Genomic DNA, 13,676 nt, shown 5'->3' with positions numbered 1-13,676 from the left:
GACAGCCAGCAAACCGGCAAAGCACGCCGAGAAGCGACCACAGTGCAGGAGGCTGGATGGTCAGGCGCGGGTGGTGGACGGAGCGCGGGTGGAAGAAGACGATGATGAGGCACGAGAAGGCGGCAGGACTCGAGGCCGAGGGCGTCGTGGCGAGGAACTCCGCGTCGAATGCGGTTTTGTGAAGGAGCTCGGCCTCCGTCAGCTACGAAACACCGCATCCAGACGCATTTTGCCACATTCCTGCGGTTGACTGCGCTTGGCGAGGCACGGAAGAACTCAAAGAAACGGATTTGACGCGACTTAGGGTAGGAAACCCCACACGCTCGAGAGGAGGGCGAAACGAAGCGCGCTCGGACGGAGTTTTCGCCACTGGGAAACGCACACTTTCCCTGGCGTCTCTGCTGGCATTGTTGAAGAAGCAGAAACAACGAAAGATAGGGAAGGAAGAAAAAACGACTGGGCGGACGGGTTCGTGGCCGGGTGCACGTGATGTCGGGCAGAAGCGGAGAAACAGCTAGGGCCGGCTGGTCGATGGAAAAGGTACACAAGTGGACTCAAAGGAGATGGATGGACTACACCAACTCGTGTTGGCGCTTTCTTGAGAACAAAGGAGGTCCGCGTCCTCCTTCTCAATCACAAAAACGACACGTGAAGACGGAAGAACCAGAGAAGGGAGAAGATCCAAGAACAAGGTCACTGCAGCCTCCTCGGAGAGCCTTTGCCACCCGCAGCCACTCGCAAAAAGTGGGCAAGACGTCGTTGCCAGAACAAGCTGCGGCAGCTCCACTGTCGGTACAGCAGCCGAGCGGATCTGTGGCTGACGGGATCTGTCCGTATTCGTGTTCCGGGGAACTGACACGGTTTTCGCTCTGTTTTCCTCCAATTTCAAAGTCCGTGGCCCGAAACGAAGCGGGAGACTCGGCGGGGCTCGTCCTCTGATAGGGGAGCACACCCTTAGTGCCGAAACGCGGCTACGCAGCTGACGAGGCTCCCGCTTGAAGCCGACTACTAGAGAAAGGGCAACCCGTCCAGACGCCAAGTGCCCCCTATCTCTGCTGGGACCCCCAGGCGGAAGTGTTTTGTGGCTTGCGGAAGCAAAATACCACCTTCTTTGTGGATCATGGTGGCTTGGCGTTTGTCGCCTTTTTGTCCGAGTTTCTTGCCGCAAAGCCAAAAGCACTCATGGCTACACAAGCCACACATACCCCCTGCTGGTTGTGCTGACATGCAAGCACGACGGGGCCCTTCACCCCGCCTGCCGTCGTCCGGCTCCATGGTGTCTCCCGTCTCTCTGTTGTCTCCCGATTTGTCTCCCCCACATGCTGCCCGTCTCGAGTATCCGCGTCTCAGTGCAGAACCCAGATGTTAGGGAGCGTACTTTTCCAATAAGGTCTACATGTGTTATGCCTCTCCTTTCCCAGAAGGCCGCACAGAGGGGAAGATAACGCAAGAAAAAGAAACACCGAGACGCATTTACGATCGACGCTGGCACTGGGAAGTTGCGACAGCTCCGAAGAAAACTGGAGGCCCACCGACTGAACGAAAGTTGCAGCAGTCAGCGATCATTCAAGCTTGTCTCGAACAAATGTACCACCAGGAGTCCGTGCTACTTTCATTTGTAGCCTGTTCTCTCTGTTCACGTCGCGCGACGTGGAATCCAGGTTTTCGGGTGTGCAAAAAGAAACGTGAGCCAGTTCGGTGCGAATCCGCCGATTTTGAGGACGAACGAGAAAACGAAAGGAAGATACGGGGTAAACTGGTAGCTAAAGACGACAATACAGAATTCCCTTCCACACATGAAGTGCAAGCAGTTCCTGTGCAGCGAAAGTGAGACACACCATCGAAGAACAAAGGAAAGAAAAAGGAGAACCTTTCCTCGACGTGTTGCGGGAACCAGGGGCGTCTAAAAATGGAAGGCACTCCGGAGCTTTGTTTTACACACCGTCAGAGAAAATCTAGACAGCACACGATGGTGAACCCGCATGGGAGAAGGTGACATGAAGTGATAAGGAAAGCAAGCCAAAACGGGAACATCACGAGACTGGACAAGACCTCAACATCGGGGTTAGAAAAGCAGGTGATGCCCCCCAGAACCTCATACAAAGTCACGACGCGTGAGGGCGAACCCGAAACAAGCACCGAACGAGCCAGCAAGTGCATGTTGAAGACGAGACGACACCAGTGCACGAAAGAACAAAGCAAAGAGAAGTGGGAAAGGACTATTCACGTTAGCATAGAGGCCCCGGAACTTTGCCAGCTTTCTGCACGGTCGCGTTAGAAACGCTAAACAGACAGACAGGAACACGCAATAAAGAACTTGGCTAAACCATGGGCTTTATAGAGTTCAGGCGAGCGTCTCCAAGGCCAGTGTTGACTCTGGCGAAATCGAGGCTGACGAACTCGAGGATGTCGTTCGTTTTTGACCTTGTGGGGGAGACGTTGTTGTCGAACAAACAGCAAAACAAATCGCGTGATCTGTCGTGCGACCTACGATGACGCACTCGTCTCCTTTCTGGTGATCGTGAGCCGTTACAGAAGGAAGAGAACAGAATGACGCATGCCCGAGTATCAAGAACAACAGACCGGTTACAGGTAGACCAGGTGTTCTCACAATCTAACTGGAATTTCCCTGTGCAGAAAGTCTCTGCAATTCAGAACTGCGTAAGCCTGAATAATTCCTATCTTGTTGTTGCTCTACATTGACCGCTAGCAAGTGCGGGCACGCGTTAAAGTAGGAGTTAATTTCCGAGTACACTTCTGTTTTTTAAGCCAGCTTGCTTCATCAAATGAGGATACAGTTCGTCGCGCACTAAGCCCGCAGTTACTTTACTTCCGCGCGCCGTTCGACTGCGGTTAAGAAAAGAAGCGAATGAGGCGTGGGATGCGAGTGTTTGGGAGTGGGGGGTATCTGAAACTGCAGATCGTCCTGCGTACAGTGACGCAAAAAAATCTAGGTTGTACCAACGGCGTAGGCTGCGAATGTGTAGAGAAAGGCACTCTTTCGCAAAAGGCAGCTCATATTTCATGGCCTAATGATCAACTGCATCAGAGCCTCCGTGTCGGCTGTCACTCCGCAAGTCCTGGGAGTAGTAGAAAGTTCCGCGAGAGCGTCGCCGGCGCACGCAGTCGCGAAAGCGGGCACAGTGTCCCTCTTTTCGAGGCAGGCGAGCAAACGGCGAGTGCAGGGCATGCGCTCTTGGATGAATGGTTGACGCAGTTCTTGTAAAGGACAAGAAAAAGACTGCAAGGCAGAACAAGCGAAGGCAACTTCCTGTACTCCTCTGTACGAAACGGAAACACAGTTTTCTCTCCACCACGTCAGCGGAAGATCAGACACGGGTCTCTGAGTTCCTGTCCCAGCGCTTCTATAGCCTGGCTTGTGGTCTTCTGGAGAAAAATCAGAGCCACAGAAATTTGCGTCTCTGCAGGACAGCTGCGGCCTTGGTCTTCTCCGCCTCGTGCCTCTCGGAACGATTTCTGCGGCCTTCTTTCCACGCCTCGTTTACATGTCGATGATGGTCACCTCAACCTCTACACCGGGGTCGATGTTGATGGAGGTAATCTGCTTCACCACATCGCTCGGCGAGTGCAAGTCGATCAGGCGCTTGTAAATGCGCAACTCGAAGCGGTCCCAGGTGTTGGTACCTAAAATGAAAAGTGCGAAATCGGAGATGTCTCTCAACATTTTACACCCTGTTCTAGACAAAAGTGCCGAAGTGGCGACAACACACACACACATGGACAAGCATACGCATGTATCTACATATATGCAGATGTATGCATCCGCAGGCTGACGCGTGCATGTATCTACATATATGCATACATTTACACGCATGCATGTATATATTCATGCGTAGATATGTATGTGGTGACAAAAACACTGTGAGGCATATATGCTTGGTAGCCGGGATTTTGAATAATTCATTCGACGGCAATATGTATAATCGCGGCTCACCTTCTCCGCAAGGGGATTTTCTGGTGGTGATGCGGAGGGTCTTGACCGGGAGACGCACGGGGCCTGCGACTTGCAGGTTCTTCTCCTTGGCGCCGTTGATGAGCTCGGTGCACACTGAAAAAAAGACAAGGTGAACCTTTAAAGAACTATTACCAAAAAGAAAGCGACCGCCCACAAAAAAACAAAGGAGTCAACCGAAAATTGCTCTCCTAAATTACAGAAACACGCGCTACCCGTGCGCACACGCCTCGCCCACACCCCCGCAGATAGGCAGGCGCCATGTTGCATGTATTGACAAGTGAGAAGAAAGACATAGAGATGGTAGAGAAAGCAGGGAGGGTGGAGAGAGAAGAATTCGTTTCAGTGATCCAGAGGCTATTCGTGTCGAGGAAAAGGACGGGGGAAACTGATCCATTTGGGGCATGCGGCAGAGCGAAAATGGGATGTTCTAATTCATCTTACGAAAGATGGTAACACAAGAACGATAGCAGCGTCTATAGATTGATTCCTCTCTCAGGAGATGAATTCGAGCGTGTGTATTCATTGACAGGGTTGGTACCCCCCCTTCCGCTTCTGAAACGAGATGGAATGAACCGAAGCTTCACACATGCACGCGTGCAGAAAAGCGAGTTTCTGCCTCGCGGGTACACACTTTTGTACAAACACGGAGATGTCCACATCCTACGGGGCGCCGGGAAAATCTTCATTTAAGAGTTTAAAGTTCGCTGAATCCTCCGAGGAAAAAACGCTTTCTTGCCGCGGGGAGGAAAACGGGCAGAGCTCTCTGTGTGGCCGCTGTGGTGAGGGCCCCGTGTTTTGCCCCGCGATAAGTATGAATTTGTCGCGCGCGAGAAAAGGATTTGTGGGAGAAGTAACCTGAAAGACATAAAGTGAGTTTTTGAGGCGAAAGAAGCCTCGACAGAAGATTCCCGCTGCTCCTCACCTCGTTCAATCGATTTCAGATCCTTCGACGTCAAAGTGATGCGAATGCGATGGAGGCGCTGCTCCTCGCCTTCCAACCCGCCCTTCATAAGCTTGCTCATTTTGGCTTTCTGTGGTTCTCCCTCTGAGGATTTCAGAAAAAGAAGAAGGCCAGGAAGAGGCTGGCTTCGCGGGCAAGAAGAATGTGAACTGGATGCCGGCGCCGGTGGGAGAGCGCGAGAACTTGAGGGCAGTCTGCTGACGGAGAGGGAGACGGACAGGCAGCGGTTGTCGCGCGTTACATGGGGAGGAAGGGCAGAGAAGGCGCAGAGCTCCGGCGAGGCCTCAAACACACAGAAGACACATTTTTTGCGCCTTTTTGTGGGGACTTTTGCACAGAAAATCCGCCTTCTATCCGTCTTTTCCGGCGAACCGGGACGAGCACATACATCGGAAAACACATGCATGCGACGCTCGCGCCGCCTTCTCTACGCCCCCTCGGCCCTTTCGCCGATGTCCCCACACCTCTTTTTCCAGTCTCGCGAAAACATCCTTTACACTACGAGCTGCCCCGTCTCTCTTGTCTCTGAGCCCAAGCGCCTGGGGCACGACTGAAGCTTATAGAGTCTCAGAAGTATATCTGGATTCGACGAAACCATTCTCTGCCTTCCTCCACCAGATTTACGTTTCTCAGGCGCGCGCAATAACGATTTCCGATGTGTTGGGCTTGGGCTTCCGCACCGAGAGACAACGAGCTTCGCGAAAATTCCTCCGTTCATGATGACCTCAGAATGGCGCAAAGAAAGCTAAACTGCGCTACGAGTATATCACAACAGCAAGCAAGGCGACAAAATCTAGATAATCGGAAGCCGCTATAGAAGGGAAAACGGGGTAAGCAACTGGTGGCAAATGTAGAGAAAGATACCAGTTAAATGTCGCTTCAGTTTTCTCAAAAGTTGCACAGAGGCTCCAGACGTAGGAAAGCGGTTGCAACTGCCCTGCAGCTGGTTCAAGCCACGAAAAAACGAGATAAATCAACACTTTCCGTAAGAGGGTTGCTTTTCAGGTTCTGCTGAAGTACTCAAAAAAAGAACTTCACACGAGAGGGAATAGTGTTTCAAAGTTACCATGAACTGCTACCGGATATCCATCGAGCTAAATGGACATGTAGCTGGTACTGCTCAACGCAGCCACTGTGCTGCTGTGCAAAATGAACCCCAAGCGCTATTGCTGCATTCTTTCAGAGCGTTGTTTTTCCAATATAACACGGTTTCGCGCTCTTCTGGGATAGCATAGCCGGTCTGCCAACGGGCAGACTTGAACGCATGCCAGCAAGTATAAACAAACCAGTATCAAACCCACTATCGTTATGCAGAGCAACAGACCAAAGACTTCAATCGCAGGAGGTTCTCGCACTGGCGGTACATTCACACCACGTTGCATTGCAATGGGAGAAAAACAAATGCGATGTTAGGGGGAACTCCCATTTCTGATATAAGCGTTAACTCTCCACCGAGGGACACAGGGTGCTTTTCAGGGGTCTGGTTCCCGACTTCTGATCGGAATAGGCAACGTCGCTGAAGAACCCTCTTCGCACAAAGGTTTTGCACCATCGCCTCCTACTCCCCTCCACGTTCTCCTCGACCCTTCACTGTAAAGATGCATACACATTACAGAGACTGAGGACTTTCTCAGCATATGCCTACACGTGTAAACCAAATGCTGCTCCCAGTACATGACCCAGCTCTGATCTTTATGTTCTTGAGGTGTTTACGGAGGATATGGTAACTCCTTTGTACCAATCCACATTGGTGGTTCGAAAACAGTTTCCTTGAGAACTCACGCGATGAGGCAACGGAGAAATGGGACCAGAATGCGGTCACAACAGCCGATCGACAAGATGGTTCCTACCATACTTAGATCTACGTTAATGTCTATATATATGTATCTGTATGAATATACGCATTAATATATATATATATATATAGGTTTTAGAAGTTCCACGTTAACCACCCAGTGTGTAGCCTGTCTCTCAAGGCCTGTGCCCTCGTGCTCTTCCTTCTCCGCAAATCAGATATATTTCTCGCATAGTTTGCACTTCTGTGTATACGCGCACGGACATATATCCATGTCTATATGTATATATATTCCTTTCAAAGTTGCGTAAGTGCACTTTCGCACTTACTTGCATACATATCGAGACCAACCTCTTCGAGAGTTGTGCATCTGCACCTCTGTGCATATTTACAAATCCGGCTTTCGAAAGCAAAACAGAAAGATCCACCATGTTGTTGCACAGAGGCGAACTGTGCTGCGGCCAACGATTTAAACGCATGGCCCCCCATGCAGAAGGAAACCGGCTAAAGCACTTCTTTGCGTGTGTATGTATGTATGCACCCACGTTCGAGTTCAATTAGCTGACCTGTGGTGTTTGCCACGTCTGTCTCGCTACAAATATGCAGAAAGACACATACACAAAAACTGATGTACTTGTCTGAAACAATACTTGCGGAATTGGGTTCTCACCACGTCTATGCAGTTGTTGCACACGCCAGGAATTACGTGCAAACACATCTGCAAAATGTTAGACGGGTGAAAATACGTCTACGCCTGTGAACCTATCTGTAGTGGTGGGCTTGAGAGAACGATCCAACCATAAGGCATTCTTTTCCCCTGTATCCACTTGTCACCAGTGCTATATTTGGCGTTTCGCGTCTGTGGAGATCCCAGCGTTTTTGATTCGTTTCTGTTGTTCCCTACTTTGTGCCCTGCCGCCTCTGTGGTAAACTCCCCCGACTTTCCTGTGAGCCTTTAGACTGGCACCAATTGAGTCTACGCTTCCAGGTCCGTTTCTTCGTGAATTTCCCCCTTTACCGGTTGAAAAAAGTCGTGGGGTGCATACGATGTGCTCTCTTGGCATTCCACGTGTGATGTCGTGTCGCGGAGTCAACGAAGTTTTCCGGATAGAACATCCATTGACGAGACTGATACTGTTGCAGCTTTGTTGACATGCGTGGTATTCTTGGGCAGATTCGCTAATTCAGAAGATTCTTATGCGCCGTGTCTCAGTGAAGCGAATGCGACAGTTACCAGAGTGTTGCCGACGTGCTTCTTTCCCGCTCTAGCACCCTTCGAGAACATAACATACGAAATGTGGTGCCTAGTGAAAAAATCTCCCCATGGAAAGTGAGGGAGCAAGGAAGCAACACAACTTGCCTTTCTGAGGCCCTGCACACCTGGAGACCTGGAGACCAGAGACATACGAGGAGAGGGAGACACAGAGAAAAAACCAAGGGGGAGAGACATCAGGGACTGGGAGGAAAGATGGCAAGAGGGCGGGCGGTCGCGATGTGAACGAGACAAGTCCTTTGTTGTGCGGTTTCCAGCTGGTCTGTTCTTCTTTTCGTCCTTCGAGGTACCCTTTTCTCGGGAGGGCCCGAAGGGCTGAGGAGGCAAAACACAACTGCATGCAGTGATTCAGAGCCTATCCTCCGATCGTCATTTTTCGCTCGGTTTTCCACCGCCACTTTTCGTTTCAGCATGCACACCTCGTCCACTGCCCAGTGTATTCTTTTCCTCTTTTTTCGCTTACCCCTGCCGGCCAGAGACGTCTGGTTTCGTCGAAACGGGCTCGACAGGGAGACCCCCGGAGGAAAAGGCCTGGGTTAATCTACTGTTTTCTGAGAATTTCCATTTTCTTCTTCTTAAGGAAACGTTGCCAGGTGTCTTTGCTGAGTCGCATTTTTGTGTTGGCGAGGAGCGGCTTTTCTCTCCCCTATTACCCGCACAGTCAAGATGGCAGAGACTCGCGAAGGGGGGCAGTCGGGGGCAGCCTCGATCTTGGGGGCGGAAGCGTTTCCCGAACTGTTGAGCAAGGTGCCGTTGAATCCACAGATGGACGAAGACAAACATTTCAACAAGTACAAATGGGGAAACGAGCCAATTCCTGTCAACAGACGAACTGGGAGCCGAATGAACTCCTCGATCTACGACAACCGGAACCACGAGGCTGTTCGCCATCCGTGGTCGACAGATGCACGAACATTTCATCCCAATGATAACCCGGAAGCCGACCGAATCAATACTCAGTACTCCAACATGGTTAGCGACAGCTTTCCTGAAGGCGGCTTCAGCGATGCACCTCGTTTTTCCTCGAACTGGGAGCGCCTGCTGGCCTACCACCACGGTCTCTATTCCCCGGAAAAGTTCAACTCGACGACCAAGACGGCAGATGAAATCCGACTTGCCGTCAATGATTTCGCCGCGAAAGTCCACGCTGATGACCCCAAAAATGCTTGCAAATATCTTATGATCGAAGAATTCAAGTGCCTTCAGTCTGCGCAGGCTCGCATTGTAAGTCCCGGTCCACTGGTGTCTGAACGGCCACTCCAAAACCGAGACCACCGTGTTTTCAGTGAAGACAAAAACGCGTGGCATGTCTCACGTGTGGATCCGAAACCGTTTTCTGGTGACCCTTCGTAGATTTCAAGTGTGTAAATCTAGCTTAGTCTCGTAGAGTAGCTTTTGGTGATTCCCGGTGTCCTGGCCCCTTGTGTTAGAGTCGTACACGTCCTCGTAGTGTTGTTCAGTATTCCAGGTAGAAGTGTACCGATCATGTAGACTGGCTGTGGTCGTGTAACAGTCGGGATTGTGTTACAGAATTCAATTTCGTGCGTTATGTACAAGCCCCCGTCTCTCGAATTTTACGCTGTCTCTACGCATTCTACCCCCATTTGTGTTTTTGTAGAGGCACTGAAGTATTCCTGATAAGATTCCAAGTGCATGCACCGCAACAAGACTGAGACATCGTAACAGGAATGTCTGTTAAGATAAACGCGTGCCATGTTTGTAATTCAAACTGTTACGTGTCGTGGTTTGAACATGCGCGCCACAATAGATGCTGGTTTCATGTAGTGTGCCCTGAAGGTTAATGCATTTGTTTCCTAACAGCGAGACAAAGTGAATGCTAAACGTTAATGGCTGAGGAGACATCTGCTCCACGCTTAATGAATTACTTTGAACAATCGACAACCAAGGTTCCTAAGCAGCGTGCTCCGCGAAAAGAGATTTGAAGTATTGAGTTTGTGGTGCTAGCTCGGGTCGTTCACTCGCGGCTGTTTGAGTTGGAGATTTCGTCAAACGTGTGAACCGATTTCTTTCACTTCTTGGTGTCTTTTTCTGCTCTTCAGGATCCTCAAGGTGCTGCAACAAAGTGCGTGAAGTGGTTTAATGAGTGGAGACAATGCGCCTGGGATCAGGAGAAGATGGTGAAAGGATACAACTACATCGAAGACAGAAGGGCCCGGAAGCACAAGCCATACATTGGAGCGCCCGATCTGCAGTACTCTTAGATCGTGTGTTTCTCATGACCAGACTGTTGTTTCGTTTTTTGTGTTTCGGACATCCGTCCTCTCCTGCACAGTGTTTCGTTCTCTATCAGCCTGCTCCACCGGAGAAACTTGGGGAAAAGCCAGTTTCAGCTGAATTGTCGTGGAGAGGCGCGAAGGTTCGGAAGGCGCGCTGCAATAACAAGGATCCACAAGAGAGAGTTCAAATAGGAATGATCCGTGCATAGCTAGTCCATTGTATGTTTGCTCCCACTGGCTCCATGGTATAATGTGGCTCACGTCCATGTGAACCCACGCTGCTTTCACCGGGGCGAAATCTTCAGTCGATTTTCCTGCCTACCCCGACACGGGTGCCCACAGTGGGACACGGTCCGTTAAGCAGCTGACAGAAAAAACATATGAGAACTGGGTCCAACTGTACGAGTTCGGATTAAGGTCTCTTCCTGTGAGTATGTGAACACTGTACGCGTTTCGGCGTCGTCTCCAGGAAACTATGTTTTACTTCTTTCCAGATTACAACGAAATCTTATCACGCCGGTCTCCAAAGATCATCTAGGACGAGCACATTAGAAATTGTTGCGGTGTACTGCTGTAGAAAGATTCTTAGTGTTTTTTGGTGTCGCTTCCGAAGAAGTGGTCGGTATTGCAAGTAACAACAGCTTCTCTCCATTCTGTTAATGCCATCTACCCGTCGTATTGGCGAAATCGATTCAAAATAGATTTTTGTGTGACCACATCCAAAAGTAGGCGCTACGATACAACGCAACATGCCTAACAAGTCTTCACGATAGGCGGGTGAATGTTTCGCGTTGTCAATGCTTTGTTCACAGTTTAGGTTTCTGCCGGTTTTTTGCTTTCGCAAGAGAAGGCCATAGGGAGACGAAACTCCATACTCTTAAAACTGCTGTTAATCATTCACAATGTGAAGACGGCGGGGAGATATGGCATTCCTGCAACCCTCCGCCGTGTCTGTAGCAGGAGTGTAGCCAGAACACGCGCAACGAGCACAGAGTATTTGACCATCATTGTGTTTGTAAAATATCTGATAGCGTGCAGGATGTTGCAATTTGGAGTCTCGGAGTGTTTTCGATATTCCCAAAGCTACGAAAGACGAATCTCGGCGCTAGTCTCACGTTTCGTGGTAGTTGTTCACTTTCGTGTCTCGCACTGCAAATCCTGTCAGGCGTAGTTTCCGCAGTAGAGAAACCACCGTAGCACCTAATCCAAGTTCGTTTCAAGCAGAGTCCCGTCGGAGCACGATTAAGCGCGTTCACTGCCATCTGTTCTAGCTCCTCGAACCAGCCGGCAATTTGGCAAACAGCGGCTTGTTCAACGATCACAGCGATCGCTTAAGCGCTGTGTGGTGCTGCCTATTCGCTAAGTGCTCGCAACCAGATGGGTCGACACAGAACGTCTTGTGCTCAATCAGTGGGGCGATCATGCTTGCTTTGCTTCGTCAGAGAGCCTGTTATGCGTAAGACGATGCAGTGGTGTGTGTTTGGAAATTATGGGCAGCTAAAAAGCAACTCGGAAAAGCGATTTGAATTACTAGCTCTGTTGGCAGTAACACCGGTCGCACCTGCAGTTTCCCTCTTTATAGGCCGATTGCAAATGAGTAGTCTATCCTGATTTCTGCCGAGTTGACGCGAGAGGAAAGTGCAACCTAATTTTCTGTTCGTTACTATGGCAACTGACGACGTTACGCTACTAGATATCGATTCTGAAAAAATTGAGAAATGCACACAACCTCGCTTGCTGAGAAAATACATCGCGCTCCTAGAGCAGGACGGTGGCTACTACCACCAGCTCCTGAGTGCCGCAAGAAAAAAACTCGATGATCTTGTTGGTACTAAAACCTCATCCGGAAGTGGCACCAGGTGGTGCAGGGGGCCATCCACAGCAGACATTGCCGCTGCCAAAGCAGACATTCTTGAGTGGCAGCGCAGTCTTTCTGGAGAGCAGGGTATCCCCCACGATATCGGTGCTCGTGCAGTTTCCATCCAGAGGAACACACAAACCTCTATAGCATGTGGTTCCCAGCAGTGTGCAGTGGAAGCAACGGGAATCGCTGTCGAAAACGGCTTTACGGGGCAAAATGAAATCCGAAATGTCACCGCTTCCTGCAATGCCCTGGAATTTCCTGCCCATAGCGATAATTCAGAAACAGACTTCAAAAAGACCGTCGTAGAGGTGCCTTGTAGTGACTGCGCGGCAGATGGAGCTTTTGGCGAAGCCAGGAAAAGAGTCGGCTCATGCAAGAAATTAAGTTCGCTCATATCTGCGCACGCGGGGCTTCCAGACCGTGAAACAGACGCTGAAATACCGGCAGGTGTTAACTGTGCCAAGGAATCAGTACAGCCGCATAACATTGCTGGAACAGCCCAGTATAACCATGATCCCTCAAAGAAACGGATCTCTGTGCTTTTGGAAGATAGTGATGCCAGTGACGACAGCGAGCACACCGAGGATTGCGATCTCGAACTCATTCCTCTTAGGCACAACAGTGGGGAAAAGCCGTGTGTAAAATCTGCAAGGCGAGAAACTTCAGCTACACCTTCCAACTCGCCCCATAACCAACCTATGCAGTCTCAAGGGGAGTTCAGTAACAAACGCACGATTGCAAACTATAGAGAAAGAACCTCGCTAAGGTCTTGCTGTTGTTTTTCGGAAAAGGAAAGCATCAAATCAAATGCCTCGCAGTTCAGTGACGATGGAGACGACACCGGAAAGGGGACCCACAAACCGATGGAACATGACAAGGAACCAGCCGCGGTAAGACAGTCCCAGGGATCTCACTGCGGAAGCCCGCACGATCATAGCTCGAACAACAGTTCCCAGAAGATCCTACCAGCTGGCAAGCATAGTGATAGCCTATGCAATATGCGGACGATAGAAATTCATTGCATCAAGGGTGCAGCAGTGGCTGCATACGAGGAAGGCAACCACGAGAAAGCTCTGAGGCTTCTGAGCGAGTCCCTGAGGATAGCCGAGGAAGATGTCCTTGCAGCAGGAGAACGTGCGTATGCCACTCCAACTTCTTCATCCCGGAATGCCTCTCTGGATGCATGCAACCAATCTACTGATGGAAAACTGACGAAAAAGTTGCACAGTTTGCTGTATTCTAATAGAAGTCAGGTGCATCTGACAATGGGACAGTATGAGGAAGCAGCTGAGGACAGTCTTCGCGCCATGCAGCTCGACTGCACAAATATCAAGGCACTCTGGCGACGAGCGCGAGCGCTCTTGTTTTTGGGGGGAGAAGACAACCTTGAACTAGCCTCTACAGTAGCCAAGCGAATCGAGGATGTTTTTTCCCAAGGTGAAAAGTATCCCCCTCCATCTGCACTCGACCAGCTTTCTGACCTGAAGGCAACCATCCAGAGTGCGATTGAGCAGCTGAGACCAAAACTGCCGCCTGCACCTCATTTTTCTACTCAGTAAACACGCTGACT

General features: G+C 50.4%; 4 protein-coding genes across 4 annotated transcripts; 2 read left to right on the top strand and 2 right to left on the bottom strand.

Moving 5' to 3' along the window:
- Window positions 1-3,002: 3,002 nt before the first annotated feature.
- On the bottom strand, window positions 3,003-5,648 carry RPS20 (ribosomal protein RPS20). The gene is made up of 3 exons (XM_002370051.2): window positions 4,899-5,648; window positions 3,956-4,069; window positions 3,003-3,645 (listed from the first exon to the last, which is right to left on the bottom strand). The coding sequence occupies exons 1-3, from the start codon at window positions 5,341-5,343 to the stop codon at window positions 3,503-3,505; spliced, it is 702 nt and encodes a 233-aa protein (XP_002370092.1). The 5' UTR covers window positions 5,344-5,648; the 3' UTR covers window positions 3,003-3,502.
- Window positions 5,649-6,409: 761 nt separating this feature from the next.
- TGME49_223045 (hypothetical protein) lies at window positions 6,410-7,887 on the bottom strand (the record flags this gene model as incomplete). Its single annotated transcript, XM_018779986.1, has 2 exons — window positions 6,410-6,527; window positions 7,751-7,887. The coding sequence occupies 2 exons, from the start codon at window positions 7,885-7,887 to the stop codon at window positions 6,410-6,412; spliced, it is 255 nt and encodes an 84-aa protein (XP_018638334.1).
- Window positions 7,888-8,359: 472 nt separating this feature from the next.
- Window positions 8,360-10,673, top strand: TGME49_223040 (hypothetical protein). The gene is made up of 2 exons (XM_002370050.2): window positions 8,360-9,229; window positions 10,066-10,673. Exons 1-2 carry the CDS (start codon window positions 8,672-8,674, stop codon window positions 10,225-10,227), a joined length of 720 nt encoding a protein of 239 aa, XP_002370091.1. The 5' UTR covers window positions 8,360-8,671; the 3' UTR covers window positions 10,228-10,673.
- A 1,234-nt stretch (window positions 10,674-11,907) lies between these two features.
- On the top strand, window positions 11,908-13,665 carry TGME49_223030 (tetratricopeptide repeat-containing protein; the record flags this gene model as incomplete). Its single annotated transcript, XM_002370049.1, has 1 exon — window positions 11,908-13,665. One exon carries the CDS (start codon window positions 11,908-11,910, stop codon window positions 13,663-13,665), a length of 1,758 nt encoding a protein of 585 aa, XP_002370090.1.
- Between the last annotated feature and the right edge of the window lie 11 nt (window positions 13,666-13,676).

Source organism: Toxoplasma gondii, chromosome II (assembly GCF_000006565.2).
Source record: "Toxoplasma gondii ME49 chromosome II, whole genome shotgun sequence".
NCBI classification, from domain to species: Eukaryota; Apicomplexa; class Conoidasida; order Eucoccidiorida; family Sarcocystidae; genus Toxoplasma; species Toxoplasma gondii.
Note: the sequence above shows the minus strand (reverse complement) of the source record. Positions and strands in the feature narration are given on the sequence as shown.